The sequence below is a fragment of the Ictidomys tridecemlineatus genome, chromosome 5 (genome assembly GCF_052094955.1).
Source record: "Ictidomys tridecemlineatus isolate mIctTri1 chromosome 5, mIctTri1.hap1, whole genome shotgun sequence".
NCBI lineage: Eukaryota > Metazoa > Chordata > Mammalia > Rodentia > Sciuridae > Ictidomys > Ictidomys tridecemlineatus.
In genome coordinates, this window is record NC_135481.1 from 96,011,058 (window position 1) to 96,031,245 (window position 20,188).

A 20,188-nucleotide genomic window follows, 5' to 3' on the forward strand; every position below is an offset into this window, starting at 1 on the left:
TGTATATTTTTAAAATTATTGAGTTGTAAGAATTCTTTCTATATTCTGGAACATTATACTCTGATCAGATGTAGGATTTCCTGTATTTTTGCTGTCTGTAGTTGCCTGTTCACTTTTTTTAATTATTTCTTTTGATGTACAAAAGTTTTTAACCTTGGGCTGGGGATGTGGCTCAAGTGGTAGCGCGCTTGCCTGGCATGTGTGCGGCCCGGGTTCAATCCTCAGCACCACATACAAACAAAGATGTTGTGTCCGCCGGAAACTAAAAAAATAATAAATATTAAAATTCTCTCTCTCTTAAAATATATTTTTTAAAAAAAGTTTTTAACCTTGATGAAGTTCTACTTTCTATTTTTCCTTTGACTGCTTGTACTTTTCATGTCAAATTCAAGAATCCATTGCCAGATCCAAGTTTGTGAAGATTTATTGCTGAGTCATCTCCTAAAAGTTTTATTTATGTTGTTGGTTTATTTTAATTTCGGAATATGATTTATGTGCTGAATTTCATTTTATTTTTAAACATTTATTTTTTAGTCTTAGGTGGACATAATATTTTATTTTTATGTGGTGCTGAGGATCGAACCCAGTGCCTTGCGCATGCCAGGCAAGCACTCTACCACTGAGCTACAACCCCAGCCCTGAACTTCTTTTTTTTACTTTTGAAAATCCATTTGTCCCATTACCATTTGATAGAGAGACTATTTGCTGAGAGCCACAGCCGAGTCGGAATGGCCCCTGGCATTTTGCCAATAGTATTGGTTGAGAGGCGAGCCATTAAGATGATGCTGGATTGATTCAATTGTATATTAGACCTTTACTGTCTGCCTTGGCCTGCTACTTTGGAGTTCTCATGGGATTCCTGGAGAGTTCACATTGGTTGGGGAAGTGCCCAAGGAGGGATTTCCAGTTGGTGGTTCCTGGAGGAGCCGCGTGGGTGGAGTTTGGGAGAGTTGGGGGGGGGGGAGCGTGTGTGGAGTGTGCTGGTGGAGTTCAGAAATAAAGTTTGTTCCTGCTTGAGTGGCTTGTGATTTGTGCCCAGCCAGACTGTGGCAGCTATTCTTTCCCCATTGGTCTTGGTACTCTTGTTAGAAATCAATTGGCCATAGTCATATAGGTTTATTCCTGGACACTAGATCCAATTCCATTGTTCTATATGTCTATCCTTATGCCAATACTACAATAATTTGAACACTATAGCTTTGTACTGTTTTAAAATCAAGTTTGCTTTCATTGTGATGATGAAGTCCTCTTTCTTCTTACACCTATTAATGTGATGAGCTATAGTTATCAAATTTGCTAATATTGAACCATTTGTGAATTCTTGTGTTAAACTCTACTTTGGACTTTGGTATACTTTTAAAATCCATTTGGTACTTTTCTTTTTAAATATTTTTTTTAGTTGCCAATGGTTTTCTTTTTTACTTTATTTGTTTATTCATATGTGGTGCTGAGGGATTGAACCCAGGGCCTCACACATGCTAGGCAAGCACTCAAGCCACAACTCCAATCCCATTGGTACTATTTTTATGACTACTTCTTCATGTATGGTCATAAGTGGATTTGATCTATAATTTTCTTTTTATTTTTGTGCTTTGTTAGGTAGCTTTATCAGATAAATGTTGCAAAAAATGTGAAAACTGTCCATTTTTTTCCTACATAGTTTAATACAGTTGAATAGCATAGGTATTATCCTTTGAGGAATTGAAAGATCTAACATGTGAAGCCATTTATACCCAGTCCTTTTAGAGATACTTTTTTTTTTTAACATAATGCCTTTATTTTATGTGGTACTGAGGATCAAACCCGGGTCCGCCCATGCTAGGCAAGCACTCTACCGCTGAGCCACAATCCCAGCCCTACTTTTTGTTTTATAATAGCTTTCTCTAGTTTCTTTTCCTTTACTGTTAGGAGTCTATTCAAATGTTCTTTCTCTCTCTCTTTTTTTTTTAACTTCAGTTTATTTTAATAAGATATATTTTCCTAAAACACTCAGTTTGTTAAATTTTCAAAATTATCAACATAAATTACAAGTACGCAACTTAATTTTGGGGGTCTCTGGTTGGGTCTCCCCACTTATCTCCAGTGTATGTATGTCAGTATGTATATTACACTCTCTCTCACTACACACATACACACACACAGAGTGTTTTCTTTCTTTTTCTTTATTAAGGCTCATTTCTACTACTAACTTCAGTCTCTGTGTTTTCACTTCAAATTAAGAATAAAATTTAAAAGTAGGCATTTATTTATTATGTAGGTACTGGGAATTGAACCAAAGGGTACTTTACCACTGAGCTACATCTCTAGTTCTTTTTATCTTTATTTAATTTTGAAACAGGGTCTCAGTAAGTTGCTTAGGGTCTCACTAAAGTGTTAAGTCTGGCTTCAAACTTGTGATCCTTCTGCCTCCTGAGTTGCTAGGATTACAGGTGTGAACTGCCACACCTGGCGAACGTAGGCTTTTATGGGCTGGCATTGTAGCTCAGGGGTAGAGCACTTTCCTGGCATGTGTGAGGCCCTGGGTTCGATCCTCAGCATCACATTTAAATACATAAATAGAACCCCCCACCCCCCCAAAAAAGAAAGTAGGCTTTTATGATATTTGAGTTCCCTTTAGTTTGAGGAATGAATACAAGATTCTAAGAATTTCTGTTTTCATTCTATCATCTACCTTAATCAATTCATTTGGTCACATATGGCTACTCATGCCAACAACAACCACCAAAAAGAAACTTGGTAGAATGCAGAGAACAAAATATTCTGCATTTGGACTGACTCTCAGTTGTATTATCTATTTTAGAAATGTGAAGATGGAAATCAGCCTGTATCTTATTAGACTATGAGAAAAACTTGCCTGTTTGAAATAAACATTATTAAAAAGGTCTTTTTCTTCTCTGAGACACTACCTCACTGAAGAATTGCAGCTGACTTATGCTTTAATGGCTAAAATATTTGACACTGGGACTTCTTTTGTCTGTATTCCTTTCCCAAACTCCCTCTGAGTAAGGGAACTTTTATTCACAAAAATGTACTTAGAAAAACTATTATGTGGAATTTCATTCTTGAATGAATCAAATCATTTTTTCCCATTCTTGAAAAAAAGTATTTATAAAATAGATACCAACCCCCCACTTTGGTAATATTATCCATGAGAAGAAACAGAGCTCTGATGTGAGACACTGTACCATTAGCAGTTCCCAGCATTAATAAAAAGTAACATTATAATCATTAATTTATAAGGAATTATAAGGTATCTTATCACATATACATAGTCTATACTATATAGAAAATACAGTATGTAGATGTGCAGAAAACAATATCAAGCCTTGTTTTGTATCTTTAACCAAAGAGGAATAGTGAAATCAAATTAAAATAGGCTAGTTTTTAACTATAAATTTGTAGTACAATTTATAGTTATAAACAAATCATGACATAAGCAAATGTATTAAATATAATTTTATAAGTTTAGTTCTTAAAAAAATTAAAAAGTGAAGTTTTTAGTTCTCTTATTTGTTGATGGACCTTTATTTTATTCATTTATTTATATGCAGTGCTGAGAATGAAACCTAGTGCCTCACACTTGTGAGGCAAGTGCTCTACCACTGAGCCACAACCCCAGCCCTAAAAAATTCACTTTAAAAATGTTACCCTAGATGTCAACAAAGTTAAGTGGTTTAGACGGGGTCATGTAACTAATAAATTAACAGAGCCAATAATAGAACTTTGGACTTCTTTTGGGCATGGTAGGGCAGGCCTGTGTGCCTCCTGAAAACAGTATATACCACCAATGAATATTTTGGGTATGGGGGGAACTGAAGCTAAATCTGATCAAACCTATGAAACTACCAACTCAAAAGAAGTAAAGGAAATGCTGGAACATGTTAAACAAAATGAGTTTTTTATTTTCACCTTAGTTCAGAACCTACAAGAGAAGTGGGCTCCACTGAACACCCCATGCTCTCAGCTGGAACAACTGAAATGTATGCCCTAGCAATGGAAGCAAATCATAGGTAGACAGAGGCTTGCCAAAACTTAATCCAGCCTCAATTTTTTAATACAAAATCTGACAAGGATATTACAAGAAAGGAAACTTTATAGGTCAATCTGTCTCAAAAATAGATATAAAATTTCTGAACAAATGTTAGCAAATAAAAGTAATATACTCAACTTGATTGTGGTGGGTATTAAGTTGAGATTCCAGAAATGTAAGGTTGGTTGTTCAAAATATTCAGTCAGTGAGGTCTACCACTTAACAAAACTAAGATAAAAATCATAACCATTTGAACAGTTGACACTGTTAGTTGCCTATAAGATAACCATTCCTTCAACCAGTTTCCCTGTTAGAAGAGCCTACACCTCTATGGTATAGGTTGAAAATAAAAAATAATTGTTTTCTTAGCTTTCCTTGTTATTACGTTTTCAGCATTTCCTTTGATCCTAATAAGAATCGTGTGTGTGTGTGTGTGTGTGTGTGTGTGTGTGTGTGTGTGTGTGTATAAAGAACTATCCCATCCAGATACAAAAGTTACTTGCTTCCTAACTTTGTATCTTTAGATAATGGTAACCCAACTATTCCTTAACTGGGTTGCTGGATTCTGTTTGTAATGTTTTATCCAGAGCTTTATATTGATATCTATAAATTAATTTAGCCTAATCTCCTTTTTTGATGTTCTATATCTTTTTAAATAATACATATATAAAAAGAATTTATAAGTTTATAAAACAAACTTAAAAGGCTTTTATGAATAGATAAAGCAGGAATTTTATCTTTTTTTTAAGGTTTAATACTATTTCTTTTTTTAAAAATTTTTTTTTATATGAGTAGACCTTTATTTTATTCATTTACTTATACATGGTGCCGAGAATTGAACCCAGTGCCTCACACATGCTAGGCAAGCGCTCTATCACTGAGCCACAGCCTCAGCCCCTACTATTTCCTTTTTTTTTTTTTTTGAATTTTTTTTCCAAGATTTAATACTATTTACTTTTAGTTTCTTAGGAGTTAGTTTTGGTCATTTTAAGAATATTATCAGTTTTATCCCTGTTTTTCAGGTTTATGTGTATAGAGTAAATTTTTCAAATTTCATCTCTATTTTCCCATTTTATTTTTATTTGTAGCAACTTCTAGTTTGGCATAACATTTTATACCCCAAATCACAGATTTTAAAGAATAGTTTTAGGGCTGGGATTGTAGCTCAGTGGTAGAGCACTTGTCTCACACGTGAGACCACATAAAAATAAAGATATTTTGTCTATCTACAACTAAAAAAATTTTTTTAAAAGAATAGTTTTAATTGTAGATGGACACAATTCATTCATTCATTCATTCATTTATATATGGTGCCAAGGACTGAACCTAGTGCCTCACATGTGCTAGGTAGGCTCTACCCCTGCTCCACAACCAGAGCCTCTGAAGTCACAGATTATTAAATGGTAGATGGATTAGGAACTAGCCTCTTAGAAATAAAGAAGTAGGAGGAGGTCTACTTTCTCCACCATGGTTTCTTAGTTCCATGTAAAATAAGAAATGCCTGTTATTAAAATATCTCTTATAATTTCTAGCACAATGACAATCCTTATCTTAGAAGGGTGTGGTCCTCTAAACCATCTAGAAGATCATTTCATAAAACAAAATGTTGGTCTAGGAGATAAACAAACAAATGCCAATTCTACTATCCATATGCTCAATTCTCCAGCTGGTTTATCCTACTTGCACATAATTCCTACGAACAACTGAATAAATGTGTTATAGCCCACGAAACAAAGGGATAAGAAAACAATTTCATCTCATTTAACAGTGAGTTAAAATAATCAAACTAACTTATAAATATAACTAATAGGTATGAATTCTGCATTCAGTTCCTTAATCTCTATGCCTTCAAATATGAAGATAATGTGACCTCCAAAATATACCCAATAGAAGGTCCATTTTAACATGTTATATGTTCTATTTAATCAGAAGATTAAGATTTTTTAGTATAAATCAAGGGATTGGCTTGGATTCTACCAATTTATTTAACAGTCATAATTAATAGCAGCACTTAAAAATATGTTATTAGGCAATTATAGATTCTTAGTATATTATTTTAATTGATAAAAAGTACTGTTTAAATCATCAGTTCTCAAAATTTTTGGTCTCAAGACCCCATTACCTTGAGGCTCCCAAAGAGTTTTGTTTATCTCAGTTATAGCTAATAACAATTACTATACAAGAAATTAAGAACTTCTAAAATGTTTAACTCACTTAAAAAGAATGATAATAGGGCTAGGGATATAGCTCAGTTGGTAGAGTGCTTGCCTTGAATGCACAAAGCCCTGGGTTCAATCCCCAGCATTACAAAAAAAAAAAAAAAAAGAAATGATAATAGGACCAAGGTGGAGTGCCTCCTTACCTAGCATGTGTGAGGCTCTGGGTTCAATCCTCAGCACCACATAAATATAAACAAATAAAATAAAGGCATAAAAAATACAATAATGTTACTTAAAAAATGATGATAAACTCAATTGTGTGTTAGCATAAATAAGATTTTTAATAAAAATAACTATTTTCCATATAATCACATTTAAAGATCTCTTTTTGGGCTGAGATTATAGCTCAGTGGTAGAGCGCTCACCCTAGCATGGGCAGGACGCTGGTTTGATTCTTAGCACCATGTAAAAATAAAAATGCATTGTGTTGTGTCCATCTACACCAAAAAAATAAATATAAAAAAATCTCTTTAATATCTGGCTTACTATAAGAAAACTGGATTCCCATATTTTTAATCTACATTCAAGCTGCTGCACTATGTTGTTTCCATTAAAAGTATATGAAGAAAGTCTGACCTCAAACAGACACATGGCTGGAAAAGAGACTACCTAAGGACTCCTGAAAAAGGTTTTGGGGAATTCACTTTGAGAACCACTAGATTAAGTTTTGTATGGAAAGGTAATGTTTCATTTGTCATGTTAATTTTCTTCCTCCATTAAAAATTTATCTGTTACAGTCACAGATAGAATTGTAAGACAGAGCTTGAAAACTACTTTATCATTACTCTAATAATGAGCAAGTTATAGTGCATTTAAACATACACAGTAGGATGAAGCTAGTTTTAGTTAACTTGGTTATCTCCTCTAAGCTTTTCTCTCCTACTCTTCACAGTGACTGTTCTACCATCCTCAAAATCAATTTCACACCCACAACTTCTCTACTCACTCTTCTACAGATATCTTCACTTCCTATTTCCTTGAGAAAATAGAACCCCATTAATCTCAAGCCACCAACTCCGAAGGTGCAACTGCACCATTTTCTACCCTTGGAAACAGAAGCAGTGACCTCTATATGATTAAAAATTGTAATATTAAAGAGAAAACTCCCTTTGTTTTAATTCTTCTGATTAACTCTCCTTAGATTTCTAGAACATACCAAACCTGTATTTAACAAAGTAGACTCCCACCCCCTTATCACTTAGTAAGCGAATCTCACTGAAAAGAATTTGAGTCCTGAAAATTCAGACTCTTTATATATTTCAGGATTAGTAGTCTCATCAGAAGTGAATGTATTTGTACTGATTGCAGATAACAGCAAAAATTCTTATTTAAATACAAAAAGAAAAAACACTAATTGTAATTTATTTTTTCTCATTTAATTCCATCATTGAAGCAGAATATGAAGAAATTCATTTTTGGAGGGTTCTCATTTAATTGTCCTAATTAATGGGTCTTCACATACAATGGCTGCCATTTTTCTTCTTCTTTTTTTTCATCACATAGATTTACATAAGCATCAGCTTTTACCTTAACTGGGAAGCTACATTTTCCATTTCGAACTCCTTCTTCATCTGTCTGCCACTGATGTGGACGACTGGCCTCTGGAACATAAACGTCTTTCTTTCTCCTAAAACTTTGTCGTAGTTTGTTCATCTTAACTTTTATAACCTGTGACAGAGTAAACGACATATGAAAAAGAAGTTATGATTTTCTTACTTATTTAAACTTAGGATACCATACTAGTAAAAACATAATGCCCCAATTTAAAGGTTTTGGCTTAAGAGGAAATGAGCAATTAGTATATTTCCTTTTAGAATGATAAGAAGTCAAACAAATCATTTTTCTTTTTGAAAAGACAACTACAATACTAGTCCTTATAAAAACTATAACAATTTCAAGTAGGAATTGAAACAATATTATTTTAAGAAATTTCAAACATTTAATTTTCTAAAACAATGAGAAATTATTCTTATTGATCTATTTCTCAAATTAATTCTCTCTTCTGAAAATGAAAATTTTACATGTAGGCCAAAGTATAGACTATTTAACAATTTCTAAAAACTTTTATACTAACTTGTTAAGAAGAATATCATTCAGAAACTTGGGGATCTTTTTGACTTATTATTGAAAGACAATAGGCAAAGCAGGAACTGTAGTCATCTTTTCATAAAAGATATTTTGTGACGAGGATGAAAAATTTTCTTTCAACATAAAGAAAAAGTTCTACCAGGACTAAATTAATCTGAAGAAAAAGACGAACTAACTGATAAGAAACAACATTCAAGACACAAAATATATGTGATAGAATAAGTGCCCCTTTATAAAAGGGAAAAATCTCAAAATGTGAAACTAATATCTCTAATTTTCTATTAAGAAGCATGGCTCATTCTTTTTCAGAAGGAGTTAAGATCACTTTGAGGCTAGTTGAGGTTCTTAAATCCAGAAATGATGTGACAAAATTACAAAAAGAAACCATATTCTCAGGAATATTAATTTCCACATGACAGTAATGAAAGACTTGAGAATCAAAGTTTGCATTCTGAGCAGATCATTTTGTATTTTAAAATGTATAATATCAAAGCAGAAATATTATGCCAAATTAGCTAATTTGCAGAGACAAGCCAAGCTTACCACTCATTATAAGTAAAACTTCTGACAAAAAATATAAAAATCTATGGACCTTCTAAAAATAAATAAAAGCAGATTACCCATTCCAAAAAGTACCTAAATGAGTCTACCTTAACCTAATAAACTTCCAAAAATTATTCCATAACCTTCCTTGAAAATATATCCTGTTATATTCTTTTCAAATCACTTTTAAAAATATATACAGGAGAGGCCTGACCCACAAACACTGGCCGCCTCTGCAGAGAGGAATACCCCATGCCTGTATGGAGTGGAATACCTGGTACCCATGCGGTTCCCTATTCACCAGAGTGTGGCTCCACAGCCCAACATCAAGGTACCTACAGGCTTGACAAAGCAGCTGCAACCAAAGCCATAACATCACGGCTTCAATCTAGGGACAACAATCATGACCTGGTAAAATGTCAACAAGGTCCCTGTGGGTCTGGGTGCACCAGAGGTATCTCTACTAGGGGTGCTAACAATCATTGTCCTGTTGCAGAGGTAACAAGGTTGACTCTCTTTTTTCTCCTGCTAACAGCCAACTTCTTTTTTCCTAGTCATATAATCTAATACCTCTATATTCTCACATCCTATCCCCTTCCCTGTGTACCATTAGAAACTGTAAACCATTATGCAAACCTATTGACCATATATATGACCATATACATGGTAGAATATAACCAAACTCATCATTTCTGCTTATAGCAACAAAACAGTAAATGTCAAAATAGAAGCTAATTGATTTATTGCTACATACTGGTTATACTGGGTGCTGGAACATTGATACCCCCTTAAAGGTAAGATATTGGTAACCTGCAGGGACAGTAAAAGACAATAGGGTAGAAGCTGCAATACCTCAGATCTATACTGCAAGAGAGGAAGACACATAGACATCATGAAAAAACAAGTGAGGAAAGTGCCCCAAACCAATCAAGATACTACAAAAATATAATCCATTGATAGCACAGGAGAAGAAATTCAAAATGTACACAATTAAAATGATCTGGGAGAAAATACAGGCAAAAATTGATCACTCCAACAAAGAGATCACTTGACAAGATCACTTGGAAGCAAGACCTCAGACAATGAAGATAAAATATATAATCTTGAAAATAAAGTTGACAACACAGTGAAGATGGTAAGAAACCATGAACAGAATATCCAAGAATTATAGGATAACATTAAAAGAGCAAATCTAAGATTTATCAGGATAGAGGAAGATCAGAGATTCAAACTTCAAAGGAATGCACAATCTCTTCAATGAAATAATATCAGAAAATTTCCCAAGCATGAATAATGAATTGGAAAATCCAATATAAGAGACTTACAGGTCAGCAAATGCACAGTTACAACAGATCTACACTAAGACACATTATAATGAAAATGCCTGGCATAAAGAATAAGGATAGAATTTTAGAGGCCACAAGAGAGAAGAATCAGATTACATATAGGGGAAGACCAATTCGGATCTCAGCAGATTTTTCAACCCAGACCCTCAAAGCCAGGTGATCCTGGAACAAAACATACCAAGCTCTGAAAGAAAATGAATGCCAACCAAGAATCTTATAACCTTATAGCAAAGTTAAACTTCAGATCTGATGATGAAATAAAAACCTTCCATGATAAACAAAAGCTAAAAAAAATTACAGTAAGAAAGCCTACACTACAAAACATTCTTGGCAAAATATTCCAGGAGGAGGAAATGAAAAACAACAATGAAAATCTGCCAAGGGAGGAACTACACTAAAGGAAAGGCCAATCAAAGGAAAAAACCAAGGCAAGGTAAAAGCCAAAAATAAACCAAAATGACCAGGAATACAAACCATGTCTCAATAATAACTCTGTCAATGGCCTAAAGTCACCAATTAAAAAACAGACTAGCAGATTGGATTAAAAAAAGACCAAAAATATGCTGCCTTCAAGAGACTCATAGGAAAAGACATCCACAGACTGATGGTGAAAGGATGAGAAAAAAACGTATCATTCACATGGGCCGTGTAAACAAGCAAGGGTTTCCTCTTTTTATCAGATAAACTGGACTTGAAACCAAACTTAGGGAAAAGAGATAAAGAAGGTCATTTCATACTACTTAAAGGAATCATACATAACAAGACATAACAATCATAAATATCTATGCCCCAAACAATGGGACTCTATTTATAGCAAACAAACCCTTCTAACTTCAAGAATCAAAAGACCATAACACAATAAAACTGGGTGACTTAAACACACCTCTCTCACCACTGGATAGATCTTCCAAACAAAAATGAAACAAAGAAACTATAGAACTCAATAAAATAATCAATAATCTAGACTTAACAGACATATTTAGAATATTCCATCCATCAACAAGTGAATACACTTTTTTCTCAGCAGCACATGGATCCTACTCCAAAATAGACAATATGTTATGCCACAAAGAAAGTCTCAGTAAATACAAAAAAAGAGAGATACTACCCTGCATTATATCAGATCATAATGGAATGAAATTAGAGATCAATGATTGAATAAAAAATAGAAGCTACTCCAACACCTGTAAACTAAATAATATGCTACTGAAGGATGTATGGATAACAGAAGACATCAGGGAGGAGATTAAAAATTCTTGGAGGTAAATGAGAACTCCAATACAACATATCAAAACCTCTGGGACACTATGAAGGCAGTACCATGAGGAAAGTTCATTTCATGGAGTTCATTCATTAAAAGAAGAAAAAGTCAACAAATAAATGACCTGAAATTATGGCTCCAAGTCCTAGAAAAAGAGAAACAATGGGCTGGGGATGTGGCTCAAGAGGTAGCGCGCTCGCCTGGCATGCGTGCGGCCCGGGTTCGAACCTCAGCACCACATACCAACAAAGATGTTGTGTCTGCCGAGAACTAAAAAAGAAATATTAAAAATTCTTTAAAAAAAAAAAGAGAAACAAACCAATACTAAAAGAAGAAGACAGAAAATAACTAAAATTAGGGCAGAAATCAATGAAAAGAAATAATTCAAAACATTGACAAAACAAAAAAAACCTAGTTTTTTGAAAAATAAATAAAATTGACAAACCCTTAGCCACCCTAAAGAAAAGAAGGAGATGGGGCTGGGTTGTGGTTCAGCTGTAGAGCACTTACCTAGCATGTGTGAGGCACTGGGTTCGATCCTCAGCACCACATAAAAATAAAATAAAGGTATTGTGTTCACCTACAACTAAAAAATATTTTAAAAAAAAAAAGGAGAGAGAAAACTCAAATTACTAAAATTTTGCTAAAAAAGGAAATATCATGACAGACACTACTGAAATACAGAAGATAATTAGAAACTATTTTGAAAAATTATACTCTGGTAAAATAGAAAACCTTGAAGACACTGACAAATTTCTAGAGGCATACCACCTACCCAAACTGAACCAGGAGGACATACACACCTTAAACAGATCAATGTCAAGCAAGGAAATAGAAGACATCATCAAAAGCCTACCAACCAAGAAAAGCCCAGGACCAGATGGACTCTCAGCTGAGTTTTACAAAACCTAAAAGAAGAATTAATATCAATACTCCTCAAGTTATTCCATGAAATAGAAAAGGAAAGAACCCTTTCAAATTCATTATATGAGGCTAGTATCACATCCTGATACCCAAACCAGACAGAAACACATCAAAATAGAAATAGAAAAAAGCAATCATGAAATTCATTTGGAAAAATAAAGAGACCCAGAATTGCCAATTAGCAATCCTTAGCAAGGAGAGTGAAGCAGGAGGCTTCATAATACCAGAACTTAAATTATATTACAAAGCTACAGTAACAAAACAGCATGGTATTGGCACAAAAATAGACTTGTAGACCAATGGTACAGAATAGAAGATGTCGAGACAAACCCACATAAATACAGTTATTTCATACTAGACAAAGGCACCAAAAACATATATTGGAGAAAAAACAGCTTCTTCAACAAATGGTGCTGGGAAAACTGGAAATCCATATGCAGCAAAATGAAACTAAACCCCTATTTCTCACCATGCACAAAACTCAACTCAAAGTGGATCAAGGACCTAGGAATTAGACCACAGACCCTATGCCTAATAGAAGAAAAAATAGGCCCAAATCTTCATCATGCTGGGTTAGGCCCTTACTTCCTTAACAAGACTCGTAAAGTATAAGAAATAAAATCAAGGTTCAATAAATGGGATGGATTCAAACTAAAAAGCTTTTTCTCAGCAAAAGAAATAATCAATGAGATGAAGAGAAAGCCTACATTTGGGGAGAAAATTTTTGCCACACACATGTCAGAGAGAGCACTAATCTCCAGAATATATAAAGAACTCAAAAAACTTAACACCAAAAAAACAAACAACCCAATCAATAAATGGGCCAAAGAGCTGAACAGACACTTCTCAGAAGAAATACATTTGATCAACAAATATATGAAAAATTGTTCAACATCTCTAGTAATTAGAGAAATGCAAATCAAACTACTCTAAGATTTCATCTAATGCCAGTCAGAATAGCAGTTATCAAGAATACAAGCAACAATAAGTGTTGGCAAGGATGTGGGGGAAAAACGGTACACTCATACATTGCTGGTTTGAATGCAAATTGGTGCAACCTGTCTGGAAAGCAGTATGGAGATTCCCTAGAAAATTTGGAATGGAACCACCATTTGACCCAGCTATCCTACTCCTTGGTCTATACCCAAAAGACTTAAAAACAGCATACTACAGTAATGCAGCCATTTCAATGTTTATAGCAGCACGATTCACAATTGTTAAACTGTAATAAATGAATGGATAAAGAAATTATGGTACATATACACAATGGAATATTACTCAACATTAAAAGAGAATAAAATCATGGCATTTGTAGGTAAATGGCTGGAGTTGGAGAATATCATGCAAAGCAAAGTAAGCCAATCCCCCCCAAAAAACAAATGCCGAATGTTCTGATAAGCAGATGCTGACCCATAATGGGGGCAGGTGGGGGGGTGCATAGGGATAATGGAGGAAATTTGATTGGGCAAAGGAAGGGAGGGAAAGGAAGGGGGCATGGGGGTAGAAAAAACGGTGGAATGAGATGAACATCTTTACCCTATGTACATGTATGACTGCACAGGAGGTGGGACTCAACATTGTGTACAACCAGAGAAATGAAAAGTTGTGCTCCATTTGTGTACAATGTGTCGACATGCATTCTGCTCTCATGTATAACTAATTAGAATAAAAATATAAATATATACACAGGGGTAGGGGTGTAGCTTCAATGATAGAGCATTTGCCTAGCAAGCATGGGGCCCTGGGTTTGAGCTCAAGTATTGCTAATAAATAAAAATAAAAATATACATGAATATAAATAAAGAAAATAGAAAGCATCTCTATCTTTGCTTAAGATGGAACTCAACAAAAAGCGTATAAGTCCCTTCTTCATAATTTCCCACCCTGTGTCCTAACAACTACCCACTTATTCACTTGGTCCAGCCAGATGTCTGATGATCATCCCTCTATTCATTCTTCCTCTCATCTATAACTCTGATTTTACCTCATTGATATCTCTTGGATTCCCATCCTAACAGTTCCACTCTCTTGAGACATTTCGGTTTAAATTATTACAAAAGATTATTACTTGGTCTCTTTGCTTCCAGCAGAGATTCATTTCAATTTGTTCTCCTGACTACTGCCAGAGTACTTTCTAAAACATAAATCTGACCAGGTAACTACTCCACTTAAAAATCCTCCAATTGCTTTACATCACCTATAAGATAAAGTACAAACTGCTCCATCCTTTAGTAGGTTTCTCTCACTAATCCCAATTCACATACTAAATTCCAGCTACATGAAATTATGCACAATTCTCCAAAGTAAGTCCTCTTCCAATGACTTAGTATGTGCTCTCCTACCTGCCTAGAAAGAAAGACGATTCTCTGTTCACTTCTGGTTGAAGTCTACTCAACTTTGAGAGTGAGCACAGGAGTTTTAACCTCTTCAGGGAAGCTAGCATTACTTTTCTGATAAGCCCCTACCTGATCAAGGTTAGGTTCATCCACTTTATAATGCTTTCTTTCATTAATACTCTCTGCTACCTTTTATTATTATGCTCATCAAACCTTAGAGCAATTTCTATTTCTTTAATGATGGACTGCATATTATTTATTTAAATAGTGTCCCTGCATCCTAACAGTGCCTGTCATATAGAGCATACTCTAAATTTGAAGAAATGAAAGATAAAATAGACTATCATGGGTTGAATCAATGAAATGATTCTGATGAAATTCTAAGTCATAAATATAATGACTATATGAACTGTAATGCATTCTGCTGACATATATTTTTAAAAAATCAATCAATCAATCAATCAATAATAATAAGGAAAAATAGACCATCATACACTCTAGCCAGAGAAATTAGACAGAAGAAAGAAATTAAAGGGATACAAATAGGAAAAAAAAAACCCCTCAAACTATCCTATTTGTTGACGACATGATTATATATTTAGAAGACCCAAAAAACTCTACCAGAAAACTTCTAGAACTCATAAATGAATTCAGCAAAGTAGTAGATATAAAATTAACACAGATAAATCAACTGAATTCTTATACATCTCTGATAAATCAACTGAAAGAGAAATTAGGAAAACTATCCCATTCACAACAGCCTGAAAGAAAATAAAATATTTGGGAATTAATCTAACAAAAGAAGCAAAAGACCTCTACAGTGAAAACTCTAGAACACTAAAGAAAGAAATTGAAGAAGACCTTAGAAGATGAAAATATCTATCATGTTCTTGGATAGGCAGAATCAATATTGTCAAAATGGCCATTCTACCAAAGTACTATACAGATTTAATAAAACTCCTATTAAGGTTCTGATGATATTCTTCATAGAAGAAGAAAAAGCAATCATGAAATTCATTTGGAAAAATTATAGGACAGAATGCCAAAGCAATCCTCAGCAAGAAACTAAAGCTGGAGTTCATCACAATACTAGACCTTAAATTATACTACAGAGCTATAGTAATAAAAATGACATGATATTGGCGCAAAAAGAGACATGAAGACCAATGGTACAGAATAGAAGACACAGAGACTAACCTACATAAATACAGTTATCTTATACTAGACAAAGGTACCAAAAACATTCACTGGAGAAAAGATAGCCTCTTCAAACAAATGATGCTGGGAAAACTAGAAATCCATATGTAATAAAATGAATTTAGACCCCTATCTCTCACCCTACACAAAACTCAACTCAAAGTTGATTAAATACCTAGGCATTAGACCAGAGACCCTGGTTTCAGCTGAGGAAACAAGTTCATCAACAAGACTCCTAAAGCACAAGAAATAAAACCAAGAATCAATAAGTGGGATTTTATCAAACGAAAAAGCTTCTTCACAGCAAAGGAAATAATCAAGACTATGAAGAAAGAGCCTACAAAATGGGAAAAAATCTTTACCACCTGCACCTCAGATAGAGCAGTAGTCTCCAGGATACATAAAGAACTCAGGGCTGAGGATATAGCTCAGTTGGTAGAGTGCATGCCTTGCATGCACATGGGCAAAGGAACTGAACAGACACTTCACAGAAGAAATATGATCAGTCAACAAAAAATATATGAAAAAATGTTTAACATCTCCAGCAATTAGAGAAATGTAAATCAAAACTACACTATACTAAAATATCATCTTACTCCAGTAAGAATGGCAGTTACCAAGAATACAAGTAACAATAAATGTTGGCCAGGATGTGGGGGAAAAGGCACTCTCATACATTGCTGGTGAAGACTGCAAATTGGTGTAACCATTATGGAAAGCAGTATGGAAATTCCTCAGAAACATGGAAGGGAACCACTCCTCGGCATATACCCAAAGGACATAAAATTAGCATACTATAATGACTTGGCCACATCAATGTTTATAGCAGCTCAATTCGCAATCCCAAAGCATGGAACCAACCCAGGTGCCCTTCAACAGATGAATGGATAAAGAAAATCTGGTACATATACACAATGGAATATTCAGCCAAAAAGAAGAATGAAATTATGGCATTTGCCTATAAATGGATGGAACTAGAGACTATGGGAGTAGAGACTATCATGCTAAGGAAAATAAGCCAGTCCCCAAAACCAAAGGCTAAATATTCTCTCTGATATGTGAATGCTGACTTACAATAGGCATTGGGGGAAGGAAAGAGGGGAAGTTCACCAATTGGAGAGGGGGAAGTGGGGAAGGGAGGAGGGATGAGAAACGGAAAGACAGTAGATAAACTGAACATAACTTTCCTATATTCATATATGAATACACAGCCAGTGTAACTCCACATCATGTACAACCGTAAGAATGGGAAATTATACTCCATGTATGTATGACATGTCAAAATAAATTCAACTGTCATGTATAAAAAAAGTAAAAAATAAAAGAGATTGTATATATTGTAATCCAACCCATCCAGTACCATAAGAGGACAAAATTTGGTCATAGAAATGCATTCTCACTGAGGGAACACCAATGTGACACTATCCACAAGCCAAGGGAAGAGGCCTCAGAAGAAATTAACCTGCCCAAGGCTGGATGTTGGACTTTTAGCCTGCAAAACTGTGAGAAAATAAATTGAAGCTACCAGCCTGTAGCATGTCAAGGCCATTTGTTATGGCAGTCCTAGCAAATACAGAGTCCTAGCTCTATCACTTTACATCTCTAACAGCAATGAATAGTGTCTCTGCTGCTCCACATCCTTGCCAACATTTGGTGTTGTCAGTGTTTGGGATTTTGCCATTTCTAATAGGTATATAGGTATCTTGTTGCTTTAATTCGCAATTCCACAATGACATATGGTATTTGGCATCTCTCATATGCTGTATCATCTGTATATCATTTTTTGTGCAGCATTCATATTTTCCAACCATTTTTAAATTGAGTTTGGAACAAAAAAGATAATAGAGGCTATTTAGTAGGTAGGGTAAATCTAGACATATGATACCACAGAATCTATTGGAAAAGATTGTAGATGTAATAGTAGTCCAACTTCTGGGTGAAAAGGAGATCTTGCTCTCTTATTCAAATTTCTCTACTTAAGTACAGAGGTATTATTTCTAAAACAAACTTAAATCATCACCTCTTATCTCCTATCCCTAAAGTTCTTTCCCTTTCCACCCCAATTTGTTTGGTTCAGTAAAAACTGTTTTAGAACTTACTGTGTGCTAGATACTATTGTTAGTGTTAGTGGATATGGAAATAAGACTACTTCGTTGCCTTTAGGTGGCTCTGTCTCCTTATAAAATGTAAATTTCTATACAGTAGGGTGAATATAACAATAGTACTATACACATATCCTCTGGGATACAGGAGATATCACCTGAGTCAAATAAATTTTAAAAGAAAAACAAATAGCCACATACAGTAGTGGATAGGATAAAAAGTTACTTCAAGGAGAGGCAAAAGGGGTTGGGGATGTGGCTCAAGTGGTAGTGCGCTCGCCTAGCATGTGTGAGGCACTGGGTTCGATTCTCAGCACCACATAAAAATAAAATATAGATATTGTGTCCACCTAAAAAAACTAATAAATAAATATATTTTTTTAAAAAAAGGGGGAGGCAAAAAAAAAGAAAGAAAAGAAAAAAGGCGAGGCAACAGCATTAACGAAAGCACAGATGCAGGAAATCAAATGATATGTTGCAATGCATTTTGAAAAGTAAAAGAAGTGAGGTTGGAAAAGCAGGCATGGATCATGTCCTATAAGGATCTAGGATTTATAGGAAATCAGAACCTATTTAAAGGGTTTAAGCCATCACCAACAGGCCAGAGATGTAATTTAGTTTACATTCTCTGGTGGGGGTGTGGAAAACAAATCCAAGAGGGAAAAGACTACATACAAATTCCAAGGATTTTTAATCTGTCTGGGCAAGTTATGAGAGAATTTGGATTAGGGCAATGGTATTGGCACTGGTGGAGAAAAGGACACTGAAGAAAAGTTTAGAAGACTAGCAGTGGGAAATGAGTCAACCAACCTGATGTACCTGTACTCCAGGACATTTCTTTTGCCTAGGATGAGCAGAATATAAACCAATAACCAGCCTGTTTTCTTCAGGAGATTCTTGTGAATTAATCTATCTGGGCAATTTTAAAATCAGGGCAATTGCAGGATAACAAAAGATCATTTCTTGCTATATCCACTTATTCTAAATATTGTGTCACATACTTTGTTTAATCTCACTTTGAAGGAACTTCCTTAAACTACTTGAGTATAACTACTTTAACTACTTTCCTTTAACTACTGTTAAAGTCGAGCTCTCCATTCAATAAACTGAATAAATTCATTGTTTAAAAATAAGATTCTCTTTGTAGGGAAAGTCAACAGTAGAAATTGGTGATTGACTTTGGAAGGTGAGAAAGGAAGAGAAACCTAAATATGTTATGCCTCAGCAAACTGGATAGGTGGCAATCGCTACACAGAAAAAGATAAGCAGAGCTAAGAGGGGAATTAAAAGTGCTGGGGGCAGGATAAAATTTTAAATTAAGGAGGGGGGAAAAACTAACCATCCCTAAATAGATAGACCGACATTTGAATCAGTCATCAAGAATACAAATTCTAACAAATCCTTAAGAGGGTCTGGGGAAAGAAAAATGGATGGAACTTGAGGTAGATGTGCTCCTGAATCTTGTTTCCATACAACCTCCAGAAAATGCCCTATCCAATAAGAAAATAATTATTGAAATCAGACTTAGATTATTAAAATGAGAGAAAAGATTGTATTATTTATGCTGGAATTTAAAAAAATCTTCATGTTTATACTTGTTAAATTTGAGGTAATTGTTTAAGGGGTTTGGTTTCCAGATTTGGTTTAAGTTGTAGAGGCTTCTGAATGCCAGACTCAGATATTAGACTTTAGAATCCACAACAATTTTTGAATACAACCAATAATGAAATTTTAACACGCATCACTGTTGTTTTACTTTCATCTTACTCATTAACACAACTGTTTCAAACAGGAAGTCATATCTAGATTTCATGTACACATGTATGTGTATGTATGTACACATACACAAATACTGCCCCCTCCCCCAACCACAGTAATTCATTCTACCTTGAAAAGAACAAAATGAGAAGAAGAAATAATAAATAGTAAGTATCCACTATGCAAACAGTACTATAGAAGATGTTTTATACAGAAGTTTATACATTATTATTCAGTGACTGTCCCAGTTAAAGGGAAGAGACAAACTGCAGAATCATTTCCAAAGTGTTCTATATGAAACAAAAAAGAATTACGAGTGTGACATGGTTATTTCAGTTATTTCGGTTAGAAGTACATGAAAAAAATTTAATACGGTATTACCCA

The 20,188-nt window shown here is 34.5% G+C and overlaps 1 protein-coding gene across 14 annotated transcripts in view; it reads right to left on the bottom strand.

The window, feature by feature from the left end:
• The window catches only part of Numb (NUMB endocytic adaptor protein), a 162,662-nt gene that overhangs the window by 52,272 nt on the left and 90,202 nt on the right, over positions 1–20,188 (bottom strand). For all 14 annotated transcript variants that reach the window (XM_040275550.2, XM_040275552.2, XM_040275549.2 and 11 more), the window contains one exon: positions 7,777–7,917. In XM_040275550.2, coding sequence (XP_040131484.2) covers positions 7,777–7,902 — 126 coding nt within the window. In that variant the 5' untranslated portion in view covers positions 7,903–7,917. The remainder of the gene's footprint in view (positions 1–7,776; positions 7,918–20,188) is intronic.